The sequence below is a fragment of the Ambystoma mexicanum genome, chromosome 5p (assembly GCF_040938575.1).
Source record: "Ambystoma mexicanum isolate Mex_15411 chromosome 5p, UKY_AmexF1_1, whole genome shotgun sequence".
Lineage (NCBI taxonomy): Eukaryota > Metazoa > Chordata > Amphibia > Caudata > Ambystomatidae > Ambystoma > Ambystoma mexicanum.
This window is the reverse complement of record NC_090930.1, coordinates 151715472-151741801: the sequence shown is the minus strand read 5'-3', so window position 1 is coordinate 151741801 and position 26330 is coordinate 151715472. Positions and strand designations below refer to the sequence as shown.

At 46.4% G+C, this 26330-nt stretch overlaps 1 protein-coding gene across 4 annotated transcripts in view; it reads left to right on the top strand.

Annotated features, from left to right (window-relative positions):
- LOC138480808 (ligand of Numb protein X 2-like) overlaps positions 1-26081 on the top strand; it is a 1017991-nt gene extending 991910 nt beyond the window's left edge. For all 4 annotated transcript variants that reach the window (XM_069612553.1, XM_069612555.1, XM_069612554.1 and 1 more), the window contains exons 9-10: positions 21281-21439; positions 22503-26081. In XM_069612553.1, coding sequence (XP_069468654.1) covers positions 21281-21439; positions 22503-22638 — 295 coding nt within the window. In that variant the 3' untranslated portion in view covers positions 22639-26081. The remainder of the gene's footprint in view (positions 1-21280; positions 21440-22502) is intronic.
- The last annotated feature ends 249 nt before the right edge of the window (positions 26082-26330 follow it).

Here is a 26330-nt window from a genome sequence, read left to right as displayed (position 1 = left end):
CATGGGAGGGGGGTCGGGTTCTCCATCCAGAGTTCAAGTCTCTCAGCCTTCATGCTTGGTATCCGAAAGGTTGAGGTATAAGGATTGGGACCTCCCTGAAGACGTGATGGAGGTGTTGCTTTCGGCCAGAAGGCCAGCAACTAAATCCCTGTACCGTTGCCGTTGGAGAAAGTTCTGCGACTGGTGCAGAGTTCAGAATGTGGATCCTTTTCAATGTTCCTTTCGTTAGCTCACAAGGGCCTGCAAGTCTGTACCATTAAAGGTTACCTGGCGGCGCTGTCAATATTTAAGCGCTCGTCTAAGGAGTGTTCTTATTTTAAGATTCCATTGATTTCTCAGTTTCTGAAAGGGCTAACTAATGTGTTTCCTCTGTCACCTTTCCAGGTACCGGGATGGGATTTGAACTTAGTTCTAAAATTCCTAATGGGAGCTCCGTTTGAGCCCTTTCATTCTTGTCCATTGAGACTGTTGACATTTAAGACTGTATTTTTAGTTGCAGTTACTTCCGCTCGCAGAGTGAGTGAGTTGCAGACACTTTCCGCCAAGTCACCTTTCCCAGTGTTCCCTAAGGACATAGTTGTCCTTAGCCAGAAGGTAATTCTTCTGGCGTTCTATCCTCCTCCGCATCCTGGTAAGGAAGAGGAGAGGCTCCATAGGTTGGATCCTATGAGAGCTTTGAGCTTCTATCTCTCACGGATGTCCCGGGTCAGAGTGGATGATCAGCTATTTGTGGGATACGCTGGAAGGCGTTTAGGTCAAGCTGTTGCTAAGCAGACCTTGTCAAGATGGATCATTTTGACGATCTCTGAATGCTACCGTTTGGCGGGAAAGGACCCTCCAGTAGGCTTACGGGCTCATTCCACTAGGGGTGTGGCTAGCTCCACTACTCTGCAGAGGGGTGTTCCCATTCATAATATTTGTGTAGCAGCCACATGGCCCTCTGTCCATACTTTTGTAAAACACTATTCCCTGAACTCCATCCATGGCCAGGATTTGGCCTTTGGTAAGGCGGTCCTCTATTCAGCAATTTGATTGGACATTCTAAAATTCTAAATTCTTTTTCCCACTTCCATACGTTGGTACTGCTTTGGGAGTCTGTCATAGATGTGGAATACGTCGGAGGACGCAATCCCCTCGAAGAACAAGTTACTTTCTTACCTGGTAACGTTCTGTCGATGGGATGTTCCTCCGACGTATTCTATATTGCACCCTCCCAGCCTGCCCCTCTACAGAATTTCTTATGCAATTGCAGCTTCCGTTTCCGCAACGCTTTCTGCAGTCATACTGGCAGGAGATTGGTGCCACACGTTCTGGGGAAAAAACTACAACTGATGCTACGGGCGCTGTGCGTTCTATATATAACATCCGGTGACGTCGACCCTCGACAGAGGCCCTCGAGAACCGCGTATCGACGTCATCGACGCAGGACACCTACGCCGAAAAACTTTGAGGCAGCACAGCTGTGGTGATTACTGTCATAGATGTGGAATACGTCGGAGGAACATCCCATCGAAAGAACGTTACCGGGTAAGAAAGTAACTTGTTAAGCGTAGCTAAGGTTGGTCTACTCTCAGCTCGTGAGGTAGGGAGTTCCAGAGTTTAGCAGCCTTCACAGGAAACCTATTGCCACCAATTTTACTAAATCCTGGTACCACGAGGCAGTTAGAGTTGCTAACTCTTGTTGGCCTGCTAGAAGTTCTTCTCAGCAGTTTGTCTATTATGTAGCTAAGGACCACATTGTTTAGGGCTTTGTGGGCCAGAGAGGCCATTTTTAACTGTATTTTGTAGGTAGAGAGCCACTTGTGTTGACGTCTAGTCGAGGCAATGTGTATTCTTTTATTTATGCCTAATGCAGCTCTTAGTGCATTATTTTGCAAAATGTGTAACCCCTGGATAGTTGCTTTGTTAGCACCACTGTATAGAGCATTACAGTAGTCTAACTTAGAAAGGAGTAATGCTCTAGCCAGGATAATGCAACTGGCATTAGAGAGAAATGGCTTACCAGCTCTGATGAGCTTACATGTGTTGTCTGTGGTAGAGGCCAGAGATTTCAGTTGTTTATCAAAGGACATGGTTGAATCGAGGTAGAAGCCAAGGGTTTTTACCTCCTTGGAGACCTAAATAATGTTTCCATTGATGGTAAATGATGAGTATTCGTTACCTAATTTATTGATGTTGGAGTGAGTACCTAGAATTATCAGCTCTGTCTTATCATTCAGGCATAGACCTGAATCAGATTCATTCAGATTTATCTGAGAACTTCGAGCTCAAGTGCAAGGATTGAAATACAGGCAAACGTCCCTGTCCCTAAAGGACCTACAAGTAAGAGATCAGCTTTATAATGTCTGGGCCAGCAGGAGCTGTGGTGGGACCGGGGGGACTGAGCCAAGAGAACACTCCTGGGGGGTGAAGAACAAATTTGTAACTTTCAAAAACCAAGTCAGATGTTTCATCAGTACAGCACAGTGAAGGAAATGTGTTGTGTGTTTGCTAAAGGATAGGAAACTCTAGTAGCAGTATAGAAAACTGCACCTTCTGTTTCTTTCCGTGCTCGTTAGCGGAGGGCTTTTCAATGTAATAATGTGTTGTGTTTAGTGCCCTTAGCATTCCCATGCATCTTGTTTAACTGATAAGTGAATTGCAGAAGAAGGGTCCCTAGTTACAGAAGATGGAACTCCACCTGTTGTACCTCTGAGAAAGCTTCTCTTAACATAAAAGACAAATACATGCACTTTTCTTCCACAGGTTCCATGAGAACTCTCAGTAAGGCTCTTGTTGAATGTTTATCTAGGCTGTAGTGAGGAAGAGATGGCAGAACCAAAGGCTGTTTTATGTTCGCTGTCCTTTCACTTCCTATGACAGGGTTGCAAGTAGGGCTCTCAGATGTTACTCCCTACATGGAATCAAATGATTTTTCAGGGAGTCAAATAATTAGCTTTGCCAATAGGGATACTTTGTCTAAAAGATGCGCTTTCCCCTAATGATTCCTCTTGAAATCAGGCAGTATTAGTAGAGTTCCTTCCCATGCCACTGCTCTGCTGGCCACTGCTTCGAAAAGATCAATGCACCTGTGTGGGTGGAAGAATAGTGATATATGAATATGTTCATTGTTAACCATTTTTGTTGGGCACAGTTTCCTGTTTTAAGGGAGTAAAAACCATTTGTGGTGTGCCTCTTAGCTGCAAGACTGGTTTTGAGTAAGTGTTTTCACAGCTCCGTACACAGGACAATGTACTGTGGATGGTAAGTGGTGGCACAGGAATTCTTATCATATTCTGTAGTGCAGGTATTCTGATGCTTTTTTCATCCTTGCACACATTTTCTCCTGGCCTTTGAATTACTTCATTATAGTGGAGATTATTTTTAGTTGGCATTATTCCATCTGCAAATATTGTATCCGGTCTGAATTTTGTGCCAGCCACATCAGTAATGAGTGATGTTATTTTGTAATACAAAGTTTTTTTCCAAGGGAATAAAACACTTTGGTGCCAAAAGGTCAAGTTGCAAGCTACTTGCCAGCCATACAAAGTCACTTGCCACTTTAATTCTACACACAGCACACCATTCTTACTAGAGTCAAATACAACTAGCCAGGGCTAGTGGCGAGTGCACATTTCGCACTCTGCTTAATGCATTGTCTCAGAAGGAGTAGTTTTACCAGGTACTGTGGCAGATCCCTGAGTCTTAGACTGGTTGACTCTTTATAATCACATAGACTAAAAAATGATTTATTTTATATCTTCAAAAGAAGTTCTGCAAATTACACTGATTTGTAAAGAGTTGCAGTAGCTGGAAAGGAGAAACTGCCTTACAAACACTTTGGGATTGATGGCTCACAAACTATGCATGCTCACAAAGTGTGTTACCTCGTTAGTCAGTTGTGCACATGGAAAACAATGAGCGCACAAAAGCCAGACATTTCCGCACTTATAGAAAAAGAATTAGAGGGAACATTGTGTGGCTACCAGGATTTTACCCAGGTTGTCACGTTCCCAGTACGGATGCTTACCCACAAGACCACAAGCACTTGTCTCGCATTGGGATTTTGTTTTCCAGGGAATACTTCACTACAGATTGCTGGGCTTAAAAGGTGAGCACCTTTTATACTTTGTCAGCATATTTATTGGAACATTTCATTTCTCATGTTATATTTCTGGTGTTAATTACTTTTAAAAAAAATTAAAGTCCAATGCTCAAGGTCAATTGAACTACATTTGTATATTTCACTTGGATATGTTCACTTACTGTGCGTATATACAGGGGACCAGCTTTTGATTTTCGCTATGGGGGAAAAGTACCTGGGCATAGGTTATTCTCCCAGTCATTTGTTTCCCTTTTCATAGCTGCTTTAATGCGGTTAGTTGGGGTCGTGCGATGTATCACAACAGTCGCCAAGAGACCAGCCATAAAACAAGGGGCATCTAGCACGCTAAAAGAAACTGTGAGTTCTCAAAGCCTACCGTCAAAGCAGGTCAATATCGGTCGCGATTGATGATCATCTTGCGCTCTGAAACACTTGTGTACGAGTGAGATATAAATAAAATATCATATATATAATATCATATCTTTGAGCGATGGTTGCGTTAGGGTGGATTTCAAGGTTAACCAATCACATGCTATTCTTGCGGCCGGTCATTAGAGATATTCCCTCACTTATGCACACAATAAAACAATAAAAGAATTTCGAATGGATTGTGTCCTCCAACGTATTCCACATCTTTCTTTGTAATGTCCACAGCTGTGCTGCTTTGGAAATTTTTCGGCAGAGGACGTCCTGCGTCGATGGCGTCAGGTTGATGTCTCTCGAAGGCCTCTGTCGAGTGCGACGTCACTGGATGTTATAGATAGGACACACGGCGCCTGTAGCCTCAGTTCTGTTTGTTTCCGCAAACGCGTTTGCTTCGAGAACTCAGCGCGCCTCGTGTATTCTTCGTGAAGATGTCTTCTTCATCTACCCCTCCGACTCCGCGGTCTGGCTTTAAGACTTGCCGGGACTAAGTCGAAAAAGTCTATTACGGACGCGCACTGCATTTGATTGTGGTGTCTAGGAGAGAGTCATAACACCGACAACTGGTTCGAAATGCCAGTCGCTGTCTGCTAAGGCCTTGCAGGAGCGTAAGGGCGAAGTTACAGGTAGGTCTGGGTACTAAACCGTTAGTCCCAAAAATCTGTGAAAGGGATGTCCACCGATGATTCGAGGGGTAACTCTCCTCGTCGGAAGGAGTCTCAGGTGATCTCAATGCTGGAGCGGGTCCCGCCACTCATCGTCCTCGTCTCGGCACTCCCGGAAGCGGCGTCACCGGTCGACTTCCCCATCCTTGTTGGATTATGGCGCTGCAAGGAAAGTGGCTTGTCTCACTAAGTACTCGACTCCGGAGGAATGGGAGGCGATCATGGAGCCAGATGCTGGCGATTTTTCAATCCCAGGGCACAATTATGCCCGCTCCTTCGGAAGAAGCCGGCATGGAACGGTCTCGGTCCGATGCTCGTGTGCCATCGAGGTCCCGTTCAGACAAGGTTCAGGTTGATCAACAGAGACGTTCTAGATCCAGGTCTCCTCTTTGTCCCCGGCAAAACTGCAGAAATCTGGTAAGGGCTCAAGGTCGGCATCGACTCGGTTGCCGTGGACTCTGTCGGCGCCGTGTCCGTCAGATACGGAGGTCGATGCTTTGCCTTCGTACCAGCCCTCGGCGCCGTTGTCGATGCCGAAGCCGTCGGCGCCCTCAACACCTTCAGGCCTTTTGGCCGGAAATTCCCGATGGAGGTCCCTGGTACTGTAGATACTCCAAGGAAGGCTAAATCCAAGTCTGTGAAGCCTGTTAAGGAATCCAGGCCCACTTCTGTTGCTAGGCGGGAGTTCTTTCTTCGTCTGGATGATATCTGAGGATGAGGAGCGGTCCGATTTGGATTTTGACCCTGTTGAGCCTGATGTGGCTCCTGTCTTTTCCGGGGAAAGCCAGTTGGAAGAGTTGCCTCAATCACTCCATGATGCCAGTGGCTCAGACAAATCTCCCGAGGTGGAGTTTGGCAGGCCTAAGCCTGGGGCTCATGGTGAGTCTTCTTATAGGAGACTGATGGCTAGGGTTACTGAGTATCTTGGTTGTTGTAGTCCTCCGGATGCATTTGTTCAGGATGACATGACTGATATTTTGGATCAAGGTCCATCCACTGACCCAGTGTGTTCTTTTCATCTGACTTTGCAAAAAAGGGTGGCGGCTGCTTGGCAGACCCTGGAGTCTCTTCCGGCGGTTAACAAGTCGTTGACTAAAAAATACCACCCTACCAGTAGCGCCCCAGCTACCTATCCACTCACCCCACTCTCGAGAGTTTGGTGGTTCAGGCGGCTACGGCCACCTCGAGGCAGGCGGCGTAACCTACCATCCCTCCTGATAGGTACGGCAAGCGCTTCGATGGTTGGGCACGCAGGGTGTTTTCTGTGGTGAGTATGGCGCTGAAGTCAGCCAACTCCACTTGTGTCTTGGCAAGATTTTCACACACACTGTGGAATTGCGTCACTCTAGCGGCTCAGCATATTCCAGAGAGGGAAGAAAGGGATGGGTTCCTTGCTCTTGTGCAGGATGGCAAGGATGCCATGTGTGAATTCCTTCAGTCTGGGTTGGACATGGCCGACAGTGTTAGCTGGTACATGGCTGCGAGCACCGTCATACGCAGGTCTGCGTGGCTTTCGGATTTTGCTCAAGATGTACAGGTCCGTCTTCTGAACATGCCCTTTGATGGCTCTCATTTGTTTGACAGCAAGGATGACGAGCGCCTTGAGAGGTTGCAGACCTCCAAAGCTGCTGTTAAGTTTGAGTGCAGCAGTACGTCAACCTCCGCCCTTTTTGTCCTAGGGGAGGTGAGGTTCCTTTCGTTACTACTCCTCTTTTGGAAGGACGACAAGAGACGGCAATCAAAGGGGCCAATGTAGAAGTACCCGTGGTGGTCGGGGAAATAGAGGTGCCAAAGCCGCTCAGGCAGCAGCTTCTTTGACTTCAGGCGCTGCAACAGCCGCTCCAAAACAGAGGCCATGTTCCATTGTTCGCAGGTTGGGGGCAGACTGTCTCAGCATCTCGAAGAATGGCAAGCTAATACTTCGGATGCGTGGCTTCTGGACATAATAGCCCACGGTTACTGCTTACCCTTCCTACAGCGGCCTCACGACAATCCACCGGGGAGTCTCTCTTTGAAGCTTCCGGATACGCTCCTTGTGCAGGAAATCTTAACCCTGCTGGAGAAAGGCCTGATCTAGTGCCTGTAGCGGAGAGGAACAAAAGATGGTATTCCCCATATTTTTTGATTCTAAAGAAAGACTGGGGACTGAGACCCATCTTGGACTTGCATTGGTTGAACAAGTTACTGTGGAAGGACAAGTTCAAGATAAGTTACTCTTTACTCTTCTTTTTTTCGACTTCAAGATTCGTTGGTGTCTCTGGACCTACAGGATGCTTACTTTCATGTGGCGATTCATCCAAAGCACAGAGTACCTGAGGTTTGGGGCTGGCAGCTCACACTTTGTTTCGGGTCCTGCCATTCGGATTGACCTCCACCCTGAGGGTCTTCACCAAGCTAATGGTGGTGGTGGTGGTGGCAGCATATCTCAGGCGAGGGGGGGGGGGGGTTTCACGTCTACCGCTACCTGGACGACTGGCTGATCCAAGCACGTTCTCCTGAGCAAGCTCTGGATCATCTGAGCCTCACCTGCCGCTTCCTCCACAAGCTGGGCTTCTCCCTCGATTTCAGGAAGTCGCATCTGACACCTTAACAGCTCCAGTACATCTGGGCTGTGTTGGACACGTCCTTGGGGGGGGGGGGGGACTGGGGGGGCCAGTGCTTGCCTCCCAAGGTAAGGGCTCATCACATTGTACAGATGGTGGACACATTTCAACGTGCCCAGAGTCTTCCGGCTTTTGTATTCTTAAGGTTGCTCTGCCTCATGGCATCCTGCATTTCTCTGGTGCCAGAGGCCAGACTGAGGATGAGATCCCTGCAATGGGTTCTCAAGATGCAGTGGTCCCAATTCTCGGGCAAAATGTCAGATCCCGTTCAGGTTCCACTCTCGGTCTCGCAGGATCTTCTGTGGTGGGCCAATGAAGGGAATCTGATGAAGGGGGAGCCATTTTGGCAACCTTGGCCGGAGGTGACGGACTCCTCACTCACAGAAAGGGGGGGCTCATGCCGACAATCTGACTGCCAGCGGTCGTTGGTCACCGTCAAACTCCACATCAACCTGTTGGAGCTGAGAGCCATCAGGCTGGCCCTGAAGGCTTTTCTGCCGTCTGTGCGGGGCAAGAGTGTCCTGATCATGACGGACAACACTGTGGCCATGCATTACCTCAACAAAAAAAGGGGGGGCTGGGGTCACTCTCGTTGTGCAGAGAGGCAATGCAGCTCTTTTTGTGGGCAATCCAGCAAGGAATTTAACTCTCGGCAGTTCATCTGGCCGGAGAGGAGAATGAGGCGGCGGGCGCTCTGAGCAGGCAGAGCACGATCTCTCACGTGGGAGTTGGGTCAGGAAGTCCTTCTGGAGATCTTTGCGCTTTGGGGAACCCCTCAAGTGGATCTGTTCACGACCAGTGCCAACCGGAAGTTGAAGAGATTCTTCTCAAGGGAATTTCTTCCAAGAGGAGCCTAAGGGGACGCATTTGTCGTAGATTGATCTTTCCCACTTCTGTATGCATTTCCTCTGGTCCCTGTCATTCCTCATGTGATAAGGAGGTTGCAGAGGTTTGGGTCCCACATGATCCTCATTGCTCCGAATTAGGCCAGGAGAGCGTGTTACCTAGACCTTCTAGAAATGTCCATCTGTCCTCCAAGCCGTCTTCCCTACCGAGAGGATCTTCTCTTGCGCGAGGGGGGGTCGGATTCTCCATCCAGAGGTCAAAACTCTCAACCTCCACGCTTGGTTTCTGAAAGGTTGAGATATAAGGATTGGGACCTCCCGGATGACGTGATGGAGATGTTGCTTTCGGCCAGGCGGCCGGCAACCAAGTCCATTTACCGTAGGCACAAGTTTTGCGACTGGTGCAGAGGACACAATGTCGATCCTTTTCAGTGTTCTATTCCCATGGTTCTGTCTGTCTTGCTTTCTTTGGCCCACAGAGGTCTTCAAGTGGGTACCATTAAAGGTTACCTGGCGGCGCTGTCTATCTTCAAGCGCTTGTCTGAAGAATGTTCTTATTTTAAGATTCCTTTGATTTCTCAATTTCTTAAAGGGCTCACTAATGTGTTCCCACCGTCCCAGTTTCAGGTGCCGGTATGGGATTTGAATTTGGTCTTGAAATTCCTGATGGGTGCTCCGTTTGAACCTTTGCACTCTTGTCCTTTGAGACTGTTGTCTTTCAAGACAGTTTACTTGGTTGCGGTTACTTCCGCTCGCAGAGTGAGTGAATTGCAGGCACTTTCATCTAAGCCACCCTTTACTGTGTTCCACAAGGATAGGGTTGTACTGCGAGTACGTCCATCCTTTGTACCTAAGATAGTGTCAGAGTTTCATTTAAGCCAGAAAGTGGTGGTTCTGGCATTTTATCCTCCTCCTCATCCTGGTAAGGAAGAGGAGAGCCTACATAGGTTGGACCCTAGGAGAGCTCTGAGCTTTTATATTTCTAGGGTGTCCAGGGTCAGAGTGGACATCTAACTCTTTGTGGGGTATGCTTGACACCGATTGGGCCAGGCTGTTAGCAAACGGACAATGTCCAGGTGGATTATCCTCACCATTACTGAGTGTTACAGATTGGCGGGCAGGGACCCTCCTGAGGGTTTACGGGCTCACTCCACTAGGGGAGTGGCTGCATCCGCTGCCCTGCAGCGAGTAGGAATATTTGTGACGCAGCTACACAGGCTTCTATCCACACCTTTGTCAAACATTGCTCCATGGTCAAGATATGGCCTTTGGAAAAGCGGCCTTTATTTTGCCATCTAATTGGGTATTCTAAATTCTTCTCCCTCCTCAATGTTCTGGGACTGCTTTGGGAGTCTGTCAAAGATGTGGAATACGTTGGAGGAACATCCAGTCGAAAGAACGTTACCAGTTGGTAAGTAACTTGTTCATTCGTGTGTTTACACTGGGAATAAAGTTATCAGCGATTTTGAGGGGGCACACGGCAAAACATTGATGAACACAGATTCGGAAATTCTTCCAGAGCACGGAAGTGTATTTTTTTTTTTTTAAACGGGAAACCCGATTTATTTATTTTTTCTACTTGTATTCTCCCTCTGCCCTCTTGGCCTCTTGTTGCCACTTAGCCTATTTGTGCAGGTAACCAATTTTTGCATTTTACCTAATTTATAGGTTAGCCGTATGCTCAATGCTGCTCCCTGAGATGGGCTTTGTGTAACATCTATATTGTGTTGGGTCCTGCTCCCTGAAATGGATTTGGGGGGCAGGATATGTGCTGCACTGAACTGCTTGTTGGGGGTAGGAAATGTAGTACTTGGATGCTTTGCTGGGGGTAGGAAATGCATTGCTCCTAACAAATCGTACTAAAAACTCACCCTCAAACTTTGAACTAAACACAACCATATCTCTACCACACCCCACACACTTCACAACATCCAACATGAAACCAAACCACGCACAATCATACCTCAACAGCACATGATGGCTACCAACCGAAAACGCTTGTTTTTTTCTGAACTGAAGCTGCCAATAGCACATCAAAGCTTTCTTCCTCTAATCCCGCACAATCGCACTAACAAATAACCCAATCCTCCTTCCATTGCAGATCTGCCAGAGCGCCAAGAGACCATGCAAGTGGCAACAGTGCCCAGTGCAAGGCCCATTAACATTCTGCTGCAGAATATGTATAGCATGCGATTCGAAATGGATACAAGCACCAGAACCTTGTTAAAATGGGTTAAAAAATAAAATGTTCTTTTTTTCTAAATTGATTGAAGCCGTTCATATTACAGCATTGCTAAACACGTTAATAGAAAGCACTATATAAAGAAAAAGTTTTTATTTGTATTTTATACTTTTTTCCAAGTGAATTTTGTGCTTTAGTATTCCAAGTCATTTGTAAAGGAAGAAAAGCAGGACATGCGATTAAGGAAACATTGTTTCATGCTTTTTCCTTGTACGTCAACACCACGTGATTATCCAGTCGGAACAATTGCTGTGTTATATAACCTTATACAATAGAAAACCATAATAAAACTGGGTGTGTCTGCTGATGAGAATAATTGGGAGATGGGGGACTAGTGTGTGACGGGACATGCACAATTGGTGGTGTATTGTATTTTTGTATTGTATTTGGCTATTTATATAGCGCTTTTTCCCCTTTTGTGTGGCCTCAATGTGCTTTTTCCTTGGAACGCCCTTGGTGACCGTAGTCGATGTGGTGGGAAATTCTATGGAGTTTAGCTTGGGAGATGCATGTGTGCATGTTGCCGTTCTAAGACTTGGGTGGCTGGTAAGGCTCGATTATGCAGCCCCAAGAGAGGTCAGCCACGTGGGTGGGTGCTGTTGAGGATTTGAGATAGATTGCTATTGTTGAGAGAGTCTGTGAGTCCAGCTATACCGGGCTCCTTTCGGGTAGTACTCGCTGTATGCTAGTGGCAGAGGTGTTGAGCTACGTCAGGAGTTTGTATGGACGGCTATGTGTGAAGCTAGACGTGTATTCTATCATGCATGGATGCATGACTGGGCCTGCGGAATGTGTCCACACTAGTGGTGTGAGATATACGTACCGTAAACTCCAGGATTGTTAGGCTGGGGCGATCTTTGTTGAGTTCTAGAATTGAGTCCTATACCAATAGGCCTAGGTTTCACAATGTAGCAGGTATCGGCATATATTAAACAAAGATGGAGGGAACACCTATGTTTGAGAATCCTTGCTGGCAGTATAAACAGAGCCCCTGACCAATTCAGTGACTTCTACAAAAACTTATTCATTCTTTGGTGTAGTGTGACCTGCCCTTTGTTTGCAGTGTCATGGTTACTTCTTAAAAAAGTCAGCACAGTGTCACTGAACTTGCAACTATTACCAACCGCAGCCCCCACCAAAACGTAGTCTGCCCAAACCAAATCTGTTTGTATTTACAAATAAAAAGGACCCATCCGTATGTACATCCTAAAAATGAGTGTATGACCTGATTAAAAAACTTAAGTCTTATTGCATCTGGGGTTATTAAATTTATCAAATGATTTACTGCTTTGCTGCCTACCTATCGGGTAGTAGCTAAGCCACTGCGAGGGTCTTAATATCCCACTACTTCACTACAGTGTTGTGCCAAGTGTGCCAGTATCTGTAAATGAATATAGAGCATATCAGAAGTATACCTCTACTGTGTTGGGTAAATAGTAACAAATAAGTAGGAGACTTCGTACCTGTATTGTACACCGATAGTTCGAGCTGTGTAGGAAAATGTTAGTGGACGTAATTTCTGGATCATACCCATTTTTGTGGTCTATATATTCCTGCCACCAATCGGCCTACATCAGGAAAAGTATCCCTCCCCCGCGTGCAGGCATTATGCTTGGTGCCCATCCGTCATATTAATGATTTAGAACAATAATTCAAGAAACAATCCCAACCATTTCCTGGCATTTGGGCTATCCCCTCATTTTTAATATGTACATACAAATGTGTCCTCCGTTTGCAGACCAACACTTTTTGGGAACTCAAACAGACCACGTCCCGATGAATGCTGCAACTGAGAAGAGCCACTAAACTCCAGGGACAGCTGAAACACACTGATACCACTAAGACAATAGAACAAAAAAAGGGAATACTCCTACGTCCCGTCTCCTTTCCTCCATACTTTTGGGACATTCCGTCCAGTGGGACGGGACCGGAGCACTTTTGCAAAAAAGCATCAAATAGAAAATATTTTCCTTCCTTCCTTTCTTTTTACACGGGGTACCGCACGCGGCAATAACCCCGCCCTCATTAGCTCCACCCCGGGCATCGTTCTTCAGTCCTCTTCTCCGCACGGTCGGGGCTGGACGCACTTGCATCCCCGGGAACACATTTTTCTTCTTTTCCGTTGTCCTTTTCTCCTGCTCCGGTTCTGCGGTCGCGTAGTCCTCCGTCTATGCAGGATCGTTTGGAATTTCCCATTCTTTCTGCTAGAAGTGTCTGGGACTGGATCACCGTTGGGACTCATGCTTCCACTGCGACTCCCTTTCGGCCTGGGCACTTCAGCATCATCTTTGACGGTGGAAGGAGATCTTCCAGCGAGTTCCTCCACCGCATTTTCAACTCTTCATCGACAAAATGAAGAGACGCCCGGTAAGTTCTTTACTTTTTAGGGCACTCTGGCCAGGGAGCTCCTTCCCAGGGTCCTCCAGGTTTGGGAGGGGCATCAAGAGCTCTGCTACCAGGGTTTGCCCTGAGGTGCCTTGCAGACCTAATAGGTGTACCAGGGTTTTCTCTGCGTGTTTCCGCGAGGGGCCTGCCTACACCGGATCACGATCCCAGGTTCACCAACCAGGTGCTAATAGCCAGCCCAGTCGTGCTGAGGCTTTGGGGTACCAGAGTTCGCTCCGAGGTCTCCTTGTCTGGAGCTTCCCATACAGACACCGGGGTGCGAACAGGGGCCTCCGTTGAGGCCCCTCTCGGGGAACTATACAGACCGGACTCCGTTCCGAGGTTCCTCTCATTGAGCATAAGGTGTGTACCGACAGAACTGAGAGACCCGTTAGTCTTGTCTGTGAGGTGGATTCCTCAGCATTCCCACACTCGTGGTGACACTGGTTCTGTTGAGGGGGCACAGGGAGAGGTTGCTGACAGTATCTCCTCTGTTACCAGATAGGCCGAGGTTCCTCTCTTGGGGGCTAATTCAAAGCATCACGACAGGATGTCCAGTAAACATCCAAGGCCCCATAGTACCGGCTCTGCCGAAGATCCTTGTGTCAAGGCTAAAGTTTCGATCAAGTCCCCTGACCAGTCTGTGGCGTTACCTGCCTCATCTACACGTGACTCAGTTCTCCTCAGATGCTCACAAAATTGCGGGCCTTCCCACGTGGTCTACGGTGGCCATTTTGGATTCTTCCCTCACACCCACGCTATCGTCGGTGGGCACTGGGAACCTTCTGTTTGGTGGACAACCTTGTGCACGGGACAGTGTGAATCCATTCCGCCCCGCCTAAGACTGGCGCGCTCGGATGCCACTACCGCATACGGTCTCGCTTCCTCCCCCTTCTACCCAGGGGTCTATGTAGACCCTGTTGGTGGCGGGCCCTCTTGGCAGCCTTCCTCAGTATGTTTGTGGGGGTATGCCCCTCATGAGCGGCCTCTGCCCATTCCAGTTCCTAAAGTTTCGGCAGAGGATGCCTTTTTTGGGAAGTTTCAGAGTCTTATGAATACTGATCCCATGAGGGAGTACTTGAAAGGTTTTTTTAGGGAGAACTGCCCTCTGGTGCCGCATCCTGCCCTGGCAGTTCCACTCATGGCACCTGTCACCCCGGCAGCGATACCACCTCTACCTCACGGCCCGCCTCCACCTCTTCCTCCTCTGCCTCCGTTGTCTCCGGTTGACAAGACACCAGCAGAGCAAGATGTCAATTTGACACCGGTCGCATCGCAGCCAGCGGATCCTGACGTTCTGGACGACCCTCAGGCAAACCAGGATAGTGAGGACCAGCCCCGCACTGTCAGATCCTTGACATACCAGTACCTGAGGCACCCGCTCCACAGGAAGGGGTGCTTTCAGGGGCGCTTACTTTGTCTCCACAGAAGCGTGCCGGCCTGTTCTGGCCGAGGCCCGCAAGTCTAGGATAAACCCCACACAGGGCTACATATAAATAAGAGAATTGACGCCCGTTACAGGCTTCACACCTCCGAGGAAGTAGCCTTGGTGTTATATCTGCTCCCTTCCTCAACAGTGGTTGCGGCCGCCACTCTGCAATCCAAGCCGGCCTCTGCGACCTCTGCTGCTGCGTCCCAAGTTCTGGCCAAGGAAGACAAGTTGCTTGATTCCTTGGCCAAGAAGGTTTTTGACAACTCAGCGCTACAATTGCATCAGGCTGTCGAATATGAAACTGTGGAGGGATTTGGCGGACTTCCAAGAGTTAATTCCTGGGGACAGGCTGGAAGACATTAAAGGCGGTTTGTCAGACGCCAGGGTATTGGCGCAGGATATGCTGGAGGCTGCTGCGCACCATGTCGACACCTCAGCTCGAGGCCTCATGTTGGGGGTGGACCCCTCTCGTCAAGCTTGGTTCATGCAACAAAGTTTTTGAAGGAGGTCCAAGATAAAGTTCTGGGCCTGCCTTTTGACGGCAAAGGGTTGTTTCATTCTTCAACGGATGACATGCTTACAAAGACTAAGGCTAGCATGCAAACTGCCAAGTCTTTGTAGGTGCTTGTGAAGCCCCCAGTCAAAGCTCAGAGATCTGGCTCCCAGTCTTGGTCCTCCTCAGGCTTCAGAGGGTTCCAGGACCGCAGGTCACGCAGAGCTGATCTTCTGACAAGTAGCTCCCGTCGGAGACAGCAAAGGGGTCGATTTTTCTCTCAGTCTTCAGCCTCCTCTTCAAGGACAGGTAGTCTCTCTGCCGAAAAGTCTGCAAAATTATATTTTTTTGGGGCGCTCGCATGAGACTCCCGTGAGAGGACGAATCTGGTCTCATCTGGAGGGGTGGCAAACCATCACCAAAGACCGGTGGGTTTTGTCCATCGCTCGGTCGTGCTTCCGCTTGCCCCGCCCCCCTATCCCACCGTTCAATCCTTCCTTTCAGCAGTCGGGACGCCCTCCCTCAGAGCCGATATCCAGAACCTTCTAGATCTCAAGGTGGTGGAACCCGTTCCCCCTAGTGGAACGAGGGGAGGGTTTTTACTCTAGTATGTTCAGTGCCCAAACCCAACCAGGCTGGCCTGCGCACCATCCTAGACCTTTCCCAGTTCAACCTTTCTCTTCCCCAAGAGAAATACAAGATGATCACGCCCTGCCAAAAAAAGTCCTCTCTTCAGAAGGACGACTGGCTCAGCGTTTTGGACCTTCAGGACGCGTATATGCATATCCTCATCTGGAGCCTGCATCGGAAATATCTGCGGTTCTCCCTGGGAAAGGAGCACTTACAATTCTGAGTGCTCCCTTTTGGTTTCAGCTCAGCGCCACGTGTCATCACGATGTCGGTCATCGCAGCTTTTCTTCGGCTACAGGATATTTGTATGTATCCATATTTGGACTACTGGCTTCTGCGCAGTCCTTGTCCAGTGAAAGCCTCAAGCAACCTTCAGTCTCTCCTCCAGCTCCTGTTCTGCCTTGGGCTGTCAGTGAACTAGCGGAAATCCTCCATGATGATCTCTCAGGACCTGATAGTCCTGGGTTTCCGTTGGAACACTCTGACTGCAGAGTGTACCTGACTGGACAGGATGTCGGATCTGTTGACCACGTGTCAGGTTTTCATTCAGTCAGAGAGCACGTCGGCCTGGTGGTTCGAGAGGCTTCTAGGCCTCATGGTCTCGTGCGTGCTTGCTCTTCCCCTTGCTAGTCTCAAGATGCGACTCACGCTGATGGCTCTTCGGAGCTCCTGGCTTCAGGCAGTGGACCCGTACACCAAAATTATTCCGGTTCCACCCTGCATGATGACAGATCTCCTATGGTGGTCATCTTCCAGCAATTTGTCGGTGGGTGCTCCTTTTCAGGAGCTCTCCCCTCAAACGACCATTACGACAGACTCCTCCCTTATCGGGTGGGGCGTGACGTTGGATCATCTTCAGGTTTTCGACCTATGGTCGCCGCAAGAAAGACAATTACACATAAATTATCTGGAGCTTCTGGCGATTTTCCTGGTGCTCAAAACTTTCAAGCCAGTGATTGTGAACAAAGTGGTCCGCATCCGCACAGACAATGCGGTATCCATGTTTTACATCAACAAGCAGGGGGGTACCCGGTCACCTCCCCTTGTAGATCTAGCCATTCAGATTTGGGATTGGGCCATTTAGCACAGTGTTTGGCTACTGGCAGTGCACATTCCGGGCCAACTGAATGTGACTGCAGACTCTCAGCCGACAAGCAGTGGTCAGCTACGAGTGGGAACTGAACACAGAGATCCTCTCTGACCTTTTTTCGCCATTGGGGCATTCCAGAAGCGGACCTCTTTGTGACGTCATCAAACAGGAAACTTCCTCTTTATGCTTCCAGGAACGGGCTCGGAGCCACTTCCCTGGGGGATGCTCTCGAGATTCCGTGGCACAACATGAGGGCCTACGCTTTTCCGCCTTTTCCTCTGATTCACCGGGCGCTATGCAAGCTCAGGAACATGACGAATTTCACCCTCCTGTACATAGCCTCTTGGTGGCCAGCCAGGTTCTGGTTTTCGGAGCTTCAGCATCTGTCCGTCTGCTCACCTATCAGGCTTCCGCTGATTCCTGACCTGCTTCACCAGAGCGATCAGTAGATGTGGCACCCCTCCCCACAATCATTCAGCTTGGCGTCCTGGTGCCCGAGTTCAAATCCTTAGAAAGTTTCAACTTATCCACGGATAATATGCGTATTATGCAGGCGGCTAGGAAACCTTTGGCAAGGTCTCAGTATAGGAGCAAGTGGCTCCGGTTCTGTCACTGGTGTTTAGCTAAGCAGCTGGACCCCAGAGAAGCTACCATCGACACGGTCCTGTCATTAGTTTCTCATCTGGCAGCTTCAGGCATACATGTCTTGTAGGACTTATTATTTGGCTATCGCCGCTTACCTGTCCATGGACTCTTGCTCTTTTTCATTGACAAACCCTGTCATTAAAATACACTTCGCAGGTCTATTGCATCTTTATCCACCTGTGCGCAACCCGCATCCAAAGTGGGAATTGAATGTGGTCCTCACTGCCTTATGCCATAAACCTTTTGAGCCCATGGCTACGGGGGACTTAAAGTTCCTTTGGTGGAAAATGCCTTTTCTGATTGCCGTGACTTCGGCAAGGCGTATAAGCGAGCTTCAGGCCTTGTCGGTAGAACATAAATTTCTCACATTTTGAGAATAAAGTTGTCCTCCGGACTAATCCTTCTTTCCTTCCAAAGGTGGTATCCAATTTTCAACTGAACCAGTCTATTTCCTTACCCGTCTTCTTTCCAGACCCGGCCTCAGATGCTGAGAAGAGGGTATTGCATAATTTGGATGTCAGACAAGCTCTTATGTTTTATTTGGACAGGACATCTAAACTTAAGAGCACTACCCAGCTTCTTGTAACCTTCGGAGATCCAAAAGGAAAGCCGGCCTCGAAAGCAACTATCTCCCGATGGATTGCTTCCTGTATTTCAGAGGCGTATACCTTTCATGGCCTTCAGCCTCCTAAACGAATTTATGCCCATCTTGTGCGGGGCAAGGCAGCTGCTGTTGCCTTCCAGAAATATGTTCCCATTGCTAGAGCAATAGGAAGAGCAAGAGGGAGGAGTGGTGACCCTATGACCTTGACACCACGGTGAGGTGAATGATGTGTCTGTCGTTAGAGAAAATGACTACTAAAACATCTGTTAAGTCTTTACAAAAGGTTGAGTATAAAAGTAATACTCAACTGGTCTGGAGTTGAAAGCACTAACAAACTTCAAAAGACCTTAGCAAAAATCTTAGGAAAAGACAACCACTTAATAATAACAAAACTCGTTTTTATTTTTAATCATGCAAAAATCAATCTAAAAATTCTGTTAAAAAGGAAAGAGATTACACAGTATGACTGCAGCGAATCATTTTTTGTTAAAGCTGAATAGTCTAAAATGCACAACATTTTTAGTGGGGTTAGTACGTGAACAACAAGAGGTATTGTGTGAGCACTCAATGTGCGACATCAAACAATTAGAGGTGGAGCATTTTTTGATTGAGCTAGCTCGATCACAAGAAAAAGAAACCTATTAGATATCTTAGGTTTGGTTTTGTGGGAGTCGACGTATGTTTCGGCTAATAACACCAAAAGAAATCAGGCAATGCACAAAAACGTTGTCTGATGCAAGTATAGCTGTCTTCAGGACAATATGGCGATTTGATAGTGCTGAGTACTTCTTAGTCGTCATGCTTTTTTATATAAACACGGAACCCACTATGTGCAAAGTGCGGACAAGAAACGCCACGTGGGCTTCCCCATCAGCTTTTTATAAGCATTAATGCTTAAACCTGAGCTCCAGAGCCGATGCTTAGTTCAGTCAGGCTGTTGGTAGTCTCCCAAAAGTATGGAAGAAAGGGGACGGGTCTAGGGAGTATAACAAGGTTACTCACCATAGTGACTACCTTACTCCTAGTCCATAGTCCCCTTTCCTCCAGCCTTACCCTGTAATAAGTATCCTCTATTATTGCTTAAAGGTCTCAGACCTGGCGATAGAAAAGGACTGAAGAGCGATGCGTGGGGCGGAGCTAAGGAGGGCGGGGTTACGGCCGCATGCAGTACCCCGTGTAAAAAGAGGAAGGACACATTTTTCAAAATTATGCTTTTTTTTTTTTTTACAAAAGTGCTCCGGTCCCGTCCCACTGGGCGGAATGTCCCAAAAGTATGGAGGAAAGTGGACTATGGACTAGGAGTAAGGTAGTCACTACGATGAGTACATTTGTTAGTTTGAGCCGCCAGCAGCACAACCAAAACACTTGTGTGTAGTTCTGTTTATCGCAAAAAAGGAGACACCAACTCCCAACCCCGCCCACACAGAAACCGAACAGCCACACAGCAACCTCCAGAGGCTATTTTGTCAACAGGACCGACGGAGTGCAGCCGGGAAAGAAAAGAAGCGTAGTAATGTGGGAAGAGTGAAGTAGTGTATTAGTACTAGTGGGAGGAGTGGCAGTGTGTGAGCAGAAGTGTGAAGAGGGAAGTAGAGTGAAGAATAGGAGTATAGTGCAGAATAGGAGTATAGTGCAGAGGTAGTAGGACCAACTGAAGAGTAACCAAGAGAGGAAAGTGGAGGAGTGAAACATGAGCGAGAAGTTGGTGAGGAGGAGACCGTAATGGTGGACGCGCAAGTTGAACCAGTTGAGTCTTAGAGAAGCTGTAAGGCAAAATTCCTAACTTTCCCATTAGAACACTAACAACTGGTGCGATTAGCGAGCCTCGGAAGTCTGAAGGAGTTGGAGGTCCTACCTTCAGGGGGACCACCACCAGGCTAATGCAACTATTAGTAAGGGCCAACTATACGTAGAACCAACCAGGAGCTAAGGACAGCTGGGTTAGAGAGAAGGTTCGAAACAAGAACAGGACGCCATAGGCCCCACAAATGCTTTAATAAAATAAAAACCTGTGGACAGTCCTGAAGACTGTTTTCTGTACCCTCAGTGACAATATATACTAAATATTGATATACCCCCTTCCAATCTGGCTGCACCATACTCACCGTATTCGCAGTGGAAAATGTCACTGTGGTAGGTTTGGGGTTGGTAGAGGGGTGGCAAGATAGGGGTTCATGACATACTGATAGACGAGAACCTGGTTGAATCAACCTTTTTCTTAATTGTGCTAGAGCAGGCCATAGAAAATAGGAAGGCTACCATACTGAGTGAAGTAAACTTCCAACTGCATGCATAGTCTAGATTCATGTGGACTGTCAACGCAGAGTAATCTGAGCACCGAAGCAGAGAGGGCCTTAACCCGCAGTTGCCGAGGATTAGGAGTGCTTTTGGCAAGTATGCATGTGATCAATGTGCTTCCTAAAAATATCACGAGAGCAACAGGAAAAAGATTGTATTATTGACATATGGCCTAGGGTATGCAGTGATGTTACTGAATGGGTAATACCGAAGAAGGGTACAAGGAAAATATTTTCACTGAAAAAAATATCAAACATTTTGAAAAAATATATATGGGGTGTGGGTAAGTGGGTGAAATTGGTAGAGGGGTTGTTAGGGTAGGGTTATGAGCATTAGCAAGCAGGGGCTGGGGGCGAAATTCCCCTCCTCCTGTACGCCCCCCCACGAAATAAAATGGTGGTGAATTTTTAGGTAAAAATGTTTTGTTGTTGAAACATTTCGATATTACCATTTTCGGTAACCTCGGATGGAAACAAGACCTAGAAGACCATACACTGGTGTGGACATTCAAAATGTAAAATACTGACCATTACTATAAAGCAGATACCAGAGTTTCTTTCTCTATTTACGGTTCATGGGTGCCGTAGAAGAATACTTGATATCTATTTGAAGTTGACTTTACTGCAGGTTCAGGAACCTCATCAATCCGGGCCAGCCAATGGTGTCATACACCCTGTTAGTTATGATTCTACCTGCAGAGAATTCTATAATATCTGTGGAGTTGTTTCCTATTTTTCGCTACGCATCATTAAGATGGCCAATGTAAATCTCACTCAATATATGAACCTTGGACTGTACTGTTATGTTATGTTCTCATTGGCGGTTTTTGTCTTATGTTTAGCTCCCTCCATTGCTGCAAAGAAATCTCGCTGCAGAAAAGTAATTCTGAAAGTTGGGGATTCAGCATTGTTGGTGGTTTTGAAGAACACAAAGGATACCAGCCGTTTTTCATAAAAACAATTGTGCCTGCTACACCTGCATATTTTGATGGGAGGCTCAAGTATGTGTTTTTTCAGTAATCTCCATGCCACTGCGACAAACAGCTAATGTCGAACTCATTGTGCTTGCATTCTAGTATGTCGTAGCTATGGCTTTTTGAGAGCTGAATACAGTCATGCAGAAGATTCTTAGATAGTGAACTAAGGATCAGTTTTCCCTAATCCTTGCTGGATGGTTGGTTTAACTGCAAACATATTTTCTACAGTTAGTTGTGTTGGGTGTATTGCGCCCACAAGAGCCCTGACCTCCCAGAAACTCTAGGAGACTTACGCTTGTAGTATTACTTAAGTGAAATTGGATGAGGACAAAGAAAAACCAAGGAAGACTTTACTTGATGTAGACCTTACATCTACTTCTTGGTGATGTGTGTTACACAAGAAAATGAGAACATGATGTGATTTTTATGCACCATAATATTTGTTATGCACCATAATATGAATGCTTCAGTGTGCACAGATTTCCACACAATACGCTGTACCTCTTCCTTAAGCTACCCATTAGGGGGGTGAAGTAAAGGTTTGTGAACCAAAATGTATTGATCTGGTGTTGGTAAATGAAGAAGTCTCCCCTGATAGCTAAACCCATGTGATGTGGGATATTGGTGCTTTGAAGCTCTCATTGACAATTAAATGCACACCAAGTTAGTGTGGTATGCTCACATGCGAACTATGCGGTTTCAGGAGGTGGACTAATCTTGGCATGCTCAGTCAGGACATCCCAAGCGCAAATATACACATACTTTACGTTTTGCGTGTTGGACTAACCAACATTAGTTCCCATTAATGGTAAGGAGATTACAACACGAGTTGTATAGATTTTGCAAAGGTGGATTGTGGATGTGGTCTTTGGTTTCCAAGCAGTGTGCACAGATACAGTAGTGCCTATTCCTAGTTCCTGTTTCTGCTGGAAAAAGGCTAATGCAAGCCTTCTGGCATATAATATCTGGCCTGTTTAAGAATAGATTTCCACACTTAAAACGCTCCTAAAACATTAAGTGCATTTGAAAAAGCCTGATGAACAGTGTGCAGATATTGTGTTTTAACTGTTTGTTTTCTCCCCAACAGATGTGGAGATGAAATAGTTGCTGTAAACGGAAGGACTGCGACAGGAATGAGCAACTCTGAGCTAATCCCCATGCTGAAGGAACAGCGAAACAAAGTCATTCTAATGGTTGTCTCCTGGCCTGGAAGTCTAGCGTGATAACAGAGGCTACCGCGTGTTGTATGGATATTTATACTAGTCTTGTGTGCTAACTGGTAGCATGAATGAAGTACCAAAGACCACACTTCCTCTTTGCCCAATTTACAGGCCCTCATGCTATAGACATTGTTCTATTACATAATGTGAGAAAGTTGTGCTTGAGAATGGGAGCTTCTCAGAAGACTGTTTTAGAACAATTTAATAAATGATCTTTTATTACTTGTTGGAGAGGGATGACATGAAGACTGATTTTCATCGATACGTTCTTATAATTGATAAACCAACAATGGCCAAACATGTAAGTTATGGCATATAGGCGAGTCCTTGTTGTGCCTGTGTATTAACACAATTAAATTATTGTAAAGTCCAGTCATCCATTTCGAGTGTCGGTACTAGGTTATGGATGGATAATATGCTGGAGTATTGCCTTTGGCTTCTACAACGTTGGCCTTATCCATAATCTCATACAAATGATTGATTGAATTTGCAAGATACTTGACTAGATAATCTGTTGCAGAGCCAGCTAGGACGTCACCTTCAAGGATAGTACCTTCAACCTATGAAGCTCAATATTTCGTATTCTTTCTAAGAGTTTTCAGAAGAGGATGAGTTCCCTGGCCGACTGTCTTTTTCATGATGAAAGTGTACTCGCACATAGCCAATTGACATACTTGTGGCGTGGGAGTTCCGAGAATGCATGCATATGTTGTTCCTGAATTATTAATAAGGACATTCATGGCCGTCATTTTTCAAATGGACTGCAGGATACATTCCATTTCCGCTCCTTGTTATTCTGATTGCCTTATAAACATATACATCGGAGTTTAGCAGAGCTATTGAGAGGTACATGTTTTCCACAGAACACTGGATGGCCAGAAGATCTCTTCAGCCCAAGCTTTTCATGGAGTCTGCTGAAGTTTTCCCGAAGACCAGGTCACTCACTGTGCAGGATCAAACCTAAATGACAGTGACAAATTCCAGTGCTCCATTTCATGTATCTGTGGTTAACTTTCAGAAAAGAGCAATGACCTAATATTTGGAAAACCTCTTTGGGAAAGCAAAACACATGAAATGTGCAGCTCCTAGTTTAATACCTGGTCGTTATCAACATTTGAATGTACAAACAATATCATTTTACGAACCCGAAACGTTCTGAAGAGGGGTTTGCTTAATGGTTTGTTTTGTGTAGTGCCTACCTTTACATATGTAAGTGAATGTTTCAGAATGTAAATGGTCGACGTGGGTTTTGCTGGCCTGTTTGTCGATGTACCCTGCTCCTAAAGATTATCGTTAAATATCCTCCCAGGTGCAGACTGAATCTGAACGTTTATCCGCTACCGAGGAATGCTGTGCAGCTACGTGCTGGATCTGCTCGCATTGTCGGCACCAGATACAATGGATGTTGAATGTAAAGTGCACCTTGCGCCACTTTATCTCAGTTCCTTTTTTCCTGTTGTCTCAAACACTGCTTCGAAATACCACCTCCATTAGAACTATGGCCTGTCCTCTCCTAAAACCTCCGGTTTAGCTGTACAAAAACTACAAGAAGCCAGTATCGGATGCTCACTGATGCTGTTTTTCGGGCTACTTCACAATACTGAGAAATGCAGTTGTTAGTTGATGATTCACGAGGTAGTTATGGTGATGGCGCCCAAGATATCGGGGAGGGTCTGTCCCCCAGGGATCACTTGCACAATGTGGTCGACTATGATTTGGTCCCCGGGGCGGTGATGGAATGAAGAGGAGAAAAAAAAGAGCAAGTGATCCCAAACAAAGTGAATCTTTAGGGAAAGGTTTCCTGTTGCATTTGGCTTTGAGACCATGCACGCTCAGAAGATCCATGTGACGTCTTTGAGATGTTCTTTACCCAAGACACTGACAAAGCAGACCTGCCTTTTGACTTGAAGGAAGGCAGCAGTTTGAAAGCTTCATCTGCACTAGTTTGTGGCCCCAGTTTCCTTTAGGGTTTGAATGGCCCCTTTCATTGATCAGTTGCCACTTCAGTAGGATGCTGCAGCATTGTCCCCTTCAGTCACACAAAAGCAGAACTTCTTGTCTGACATTCTGGGAGAGGAGACCCTGAAAGAACCCTTGCTACCTTTCAGTGCAGACAGTGGTCCTATATGAAAAAACAGCAGGTAATCTTTCCTATTGTAATGACACTTGCCAAGAAGCACTGATCTTCGCCCATTGCCCCAGGATTATTTTCCACTCACTGGACCACAGAGACCCTTATGGTGCAAGTCTCCACAGCTAGCATGAAGATGGCGGGCTTCCTGTTTCTCACTCCTGATAGGTATTTGAGTGTACGTTTTTTTTTAATGTTTGCTGTTGGCCATATAGATTGTCAGTGCCTCGTGTGCTCTTGATGGCTATTGCCACACAATCTGGGACGCAGTGAGGCTCTATGGCGAATTTTCACTCTGAGAGCATGGTCTGCTGGTTGAGCTTATTAATGAAAACAAGAAGGCAGCTAAACATGGAAAACAGGTCTGTGATAGTGAATTGTCACCAGGAGGTCAATGGGTACGAGGATGCTGGTCTGCAGGCTTTCTTGGATGCAAACCTCTGGTTTTCCCTGCTGGTATATACTGCAGGTCTGTTTGAATCTATTTGAATCTCCAGATGGCAAGTACACGGTCTAGTGTGAGTACCAGTTCCTCACTATCGCCTCACCTTTTACTGGATCGTTTGGCAGTCTTTCGAACTGAGGAATTTGTGTGAGGAAGGTATTTAATGGAAAAATAAATAACATACATTTGTTAATTCGTGTGTGCGTTTGTGTCTGTCCTATCTGATGCCAGCAATGATGAGCAGAGTTCCCACTGGAGACAAATGAGAAGGCATGTGATCAAGTCTGCACCTGGGAAGATAGTTCAAAAGATGAAGAATCTGTGGGAAAAGGGACATGGCATCAAAAACAATTACAGAATGTATAAGAAAATCTTACTTTAAAAGGATTGAGTGATTTCCAAGCATTGCTGAAAAGCAGCAGTGCTACTAACAAATCTTTTGAAGAATTATCATTTTTGCGACTGCCCTTGGTTAATTCTTTCTTTGCGACCAATATTTCCAATGCATTGGCCCTTTCAGTTCTATGTTCATGATTTAGTCTTGTAATAAAAAGGTATCTAATTTATTGTGTGAATGCACCAGAAAAACACAATGCTTACCATGCTTGGAATTTGTGTGTAGGTTTTGTCTATCTCAATATGATTTTAATAACACTCCCAACCCTCTTTCACTCGTTTTTCAAGACCATTCCTGTGGTAGCATAGATGAAGGAACTACTGCAGCGGTCACAATAATTGTTTCTCTTCCTCCGCCACAAGTGCCTTATGTTTTCCATGGTGTCAAATTTCCCTACCATGTCTTGACAAATGATCTACATTTCTATGCTAGAAAATATTGTACTGTTTTTATAAATTATTTTTCTGAAAGAACCCAGTTTTCCTGCAGTTTCATTTAAAGAAAAATATTTTCATGAGCTGTTTTGAAGCTTAACAAGAAGAGTGAATGTTGAGAAATCATTGTCGCATGCAAGCTGGTTTTAAAGTGTCATACTTTTTCCTCCTATCATTTAGGTCTTAAACCATTTGTCATTACGTTATCAGATTCGTAAATTAAGGCCGATTTGCTTTTAAATGAAATTGCCCTGTAATCTTTTTGCGAAGAAACTGATCATTTTTAGA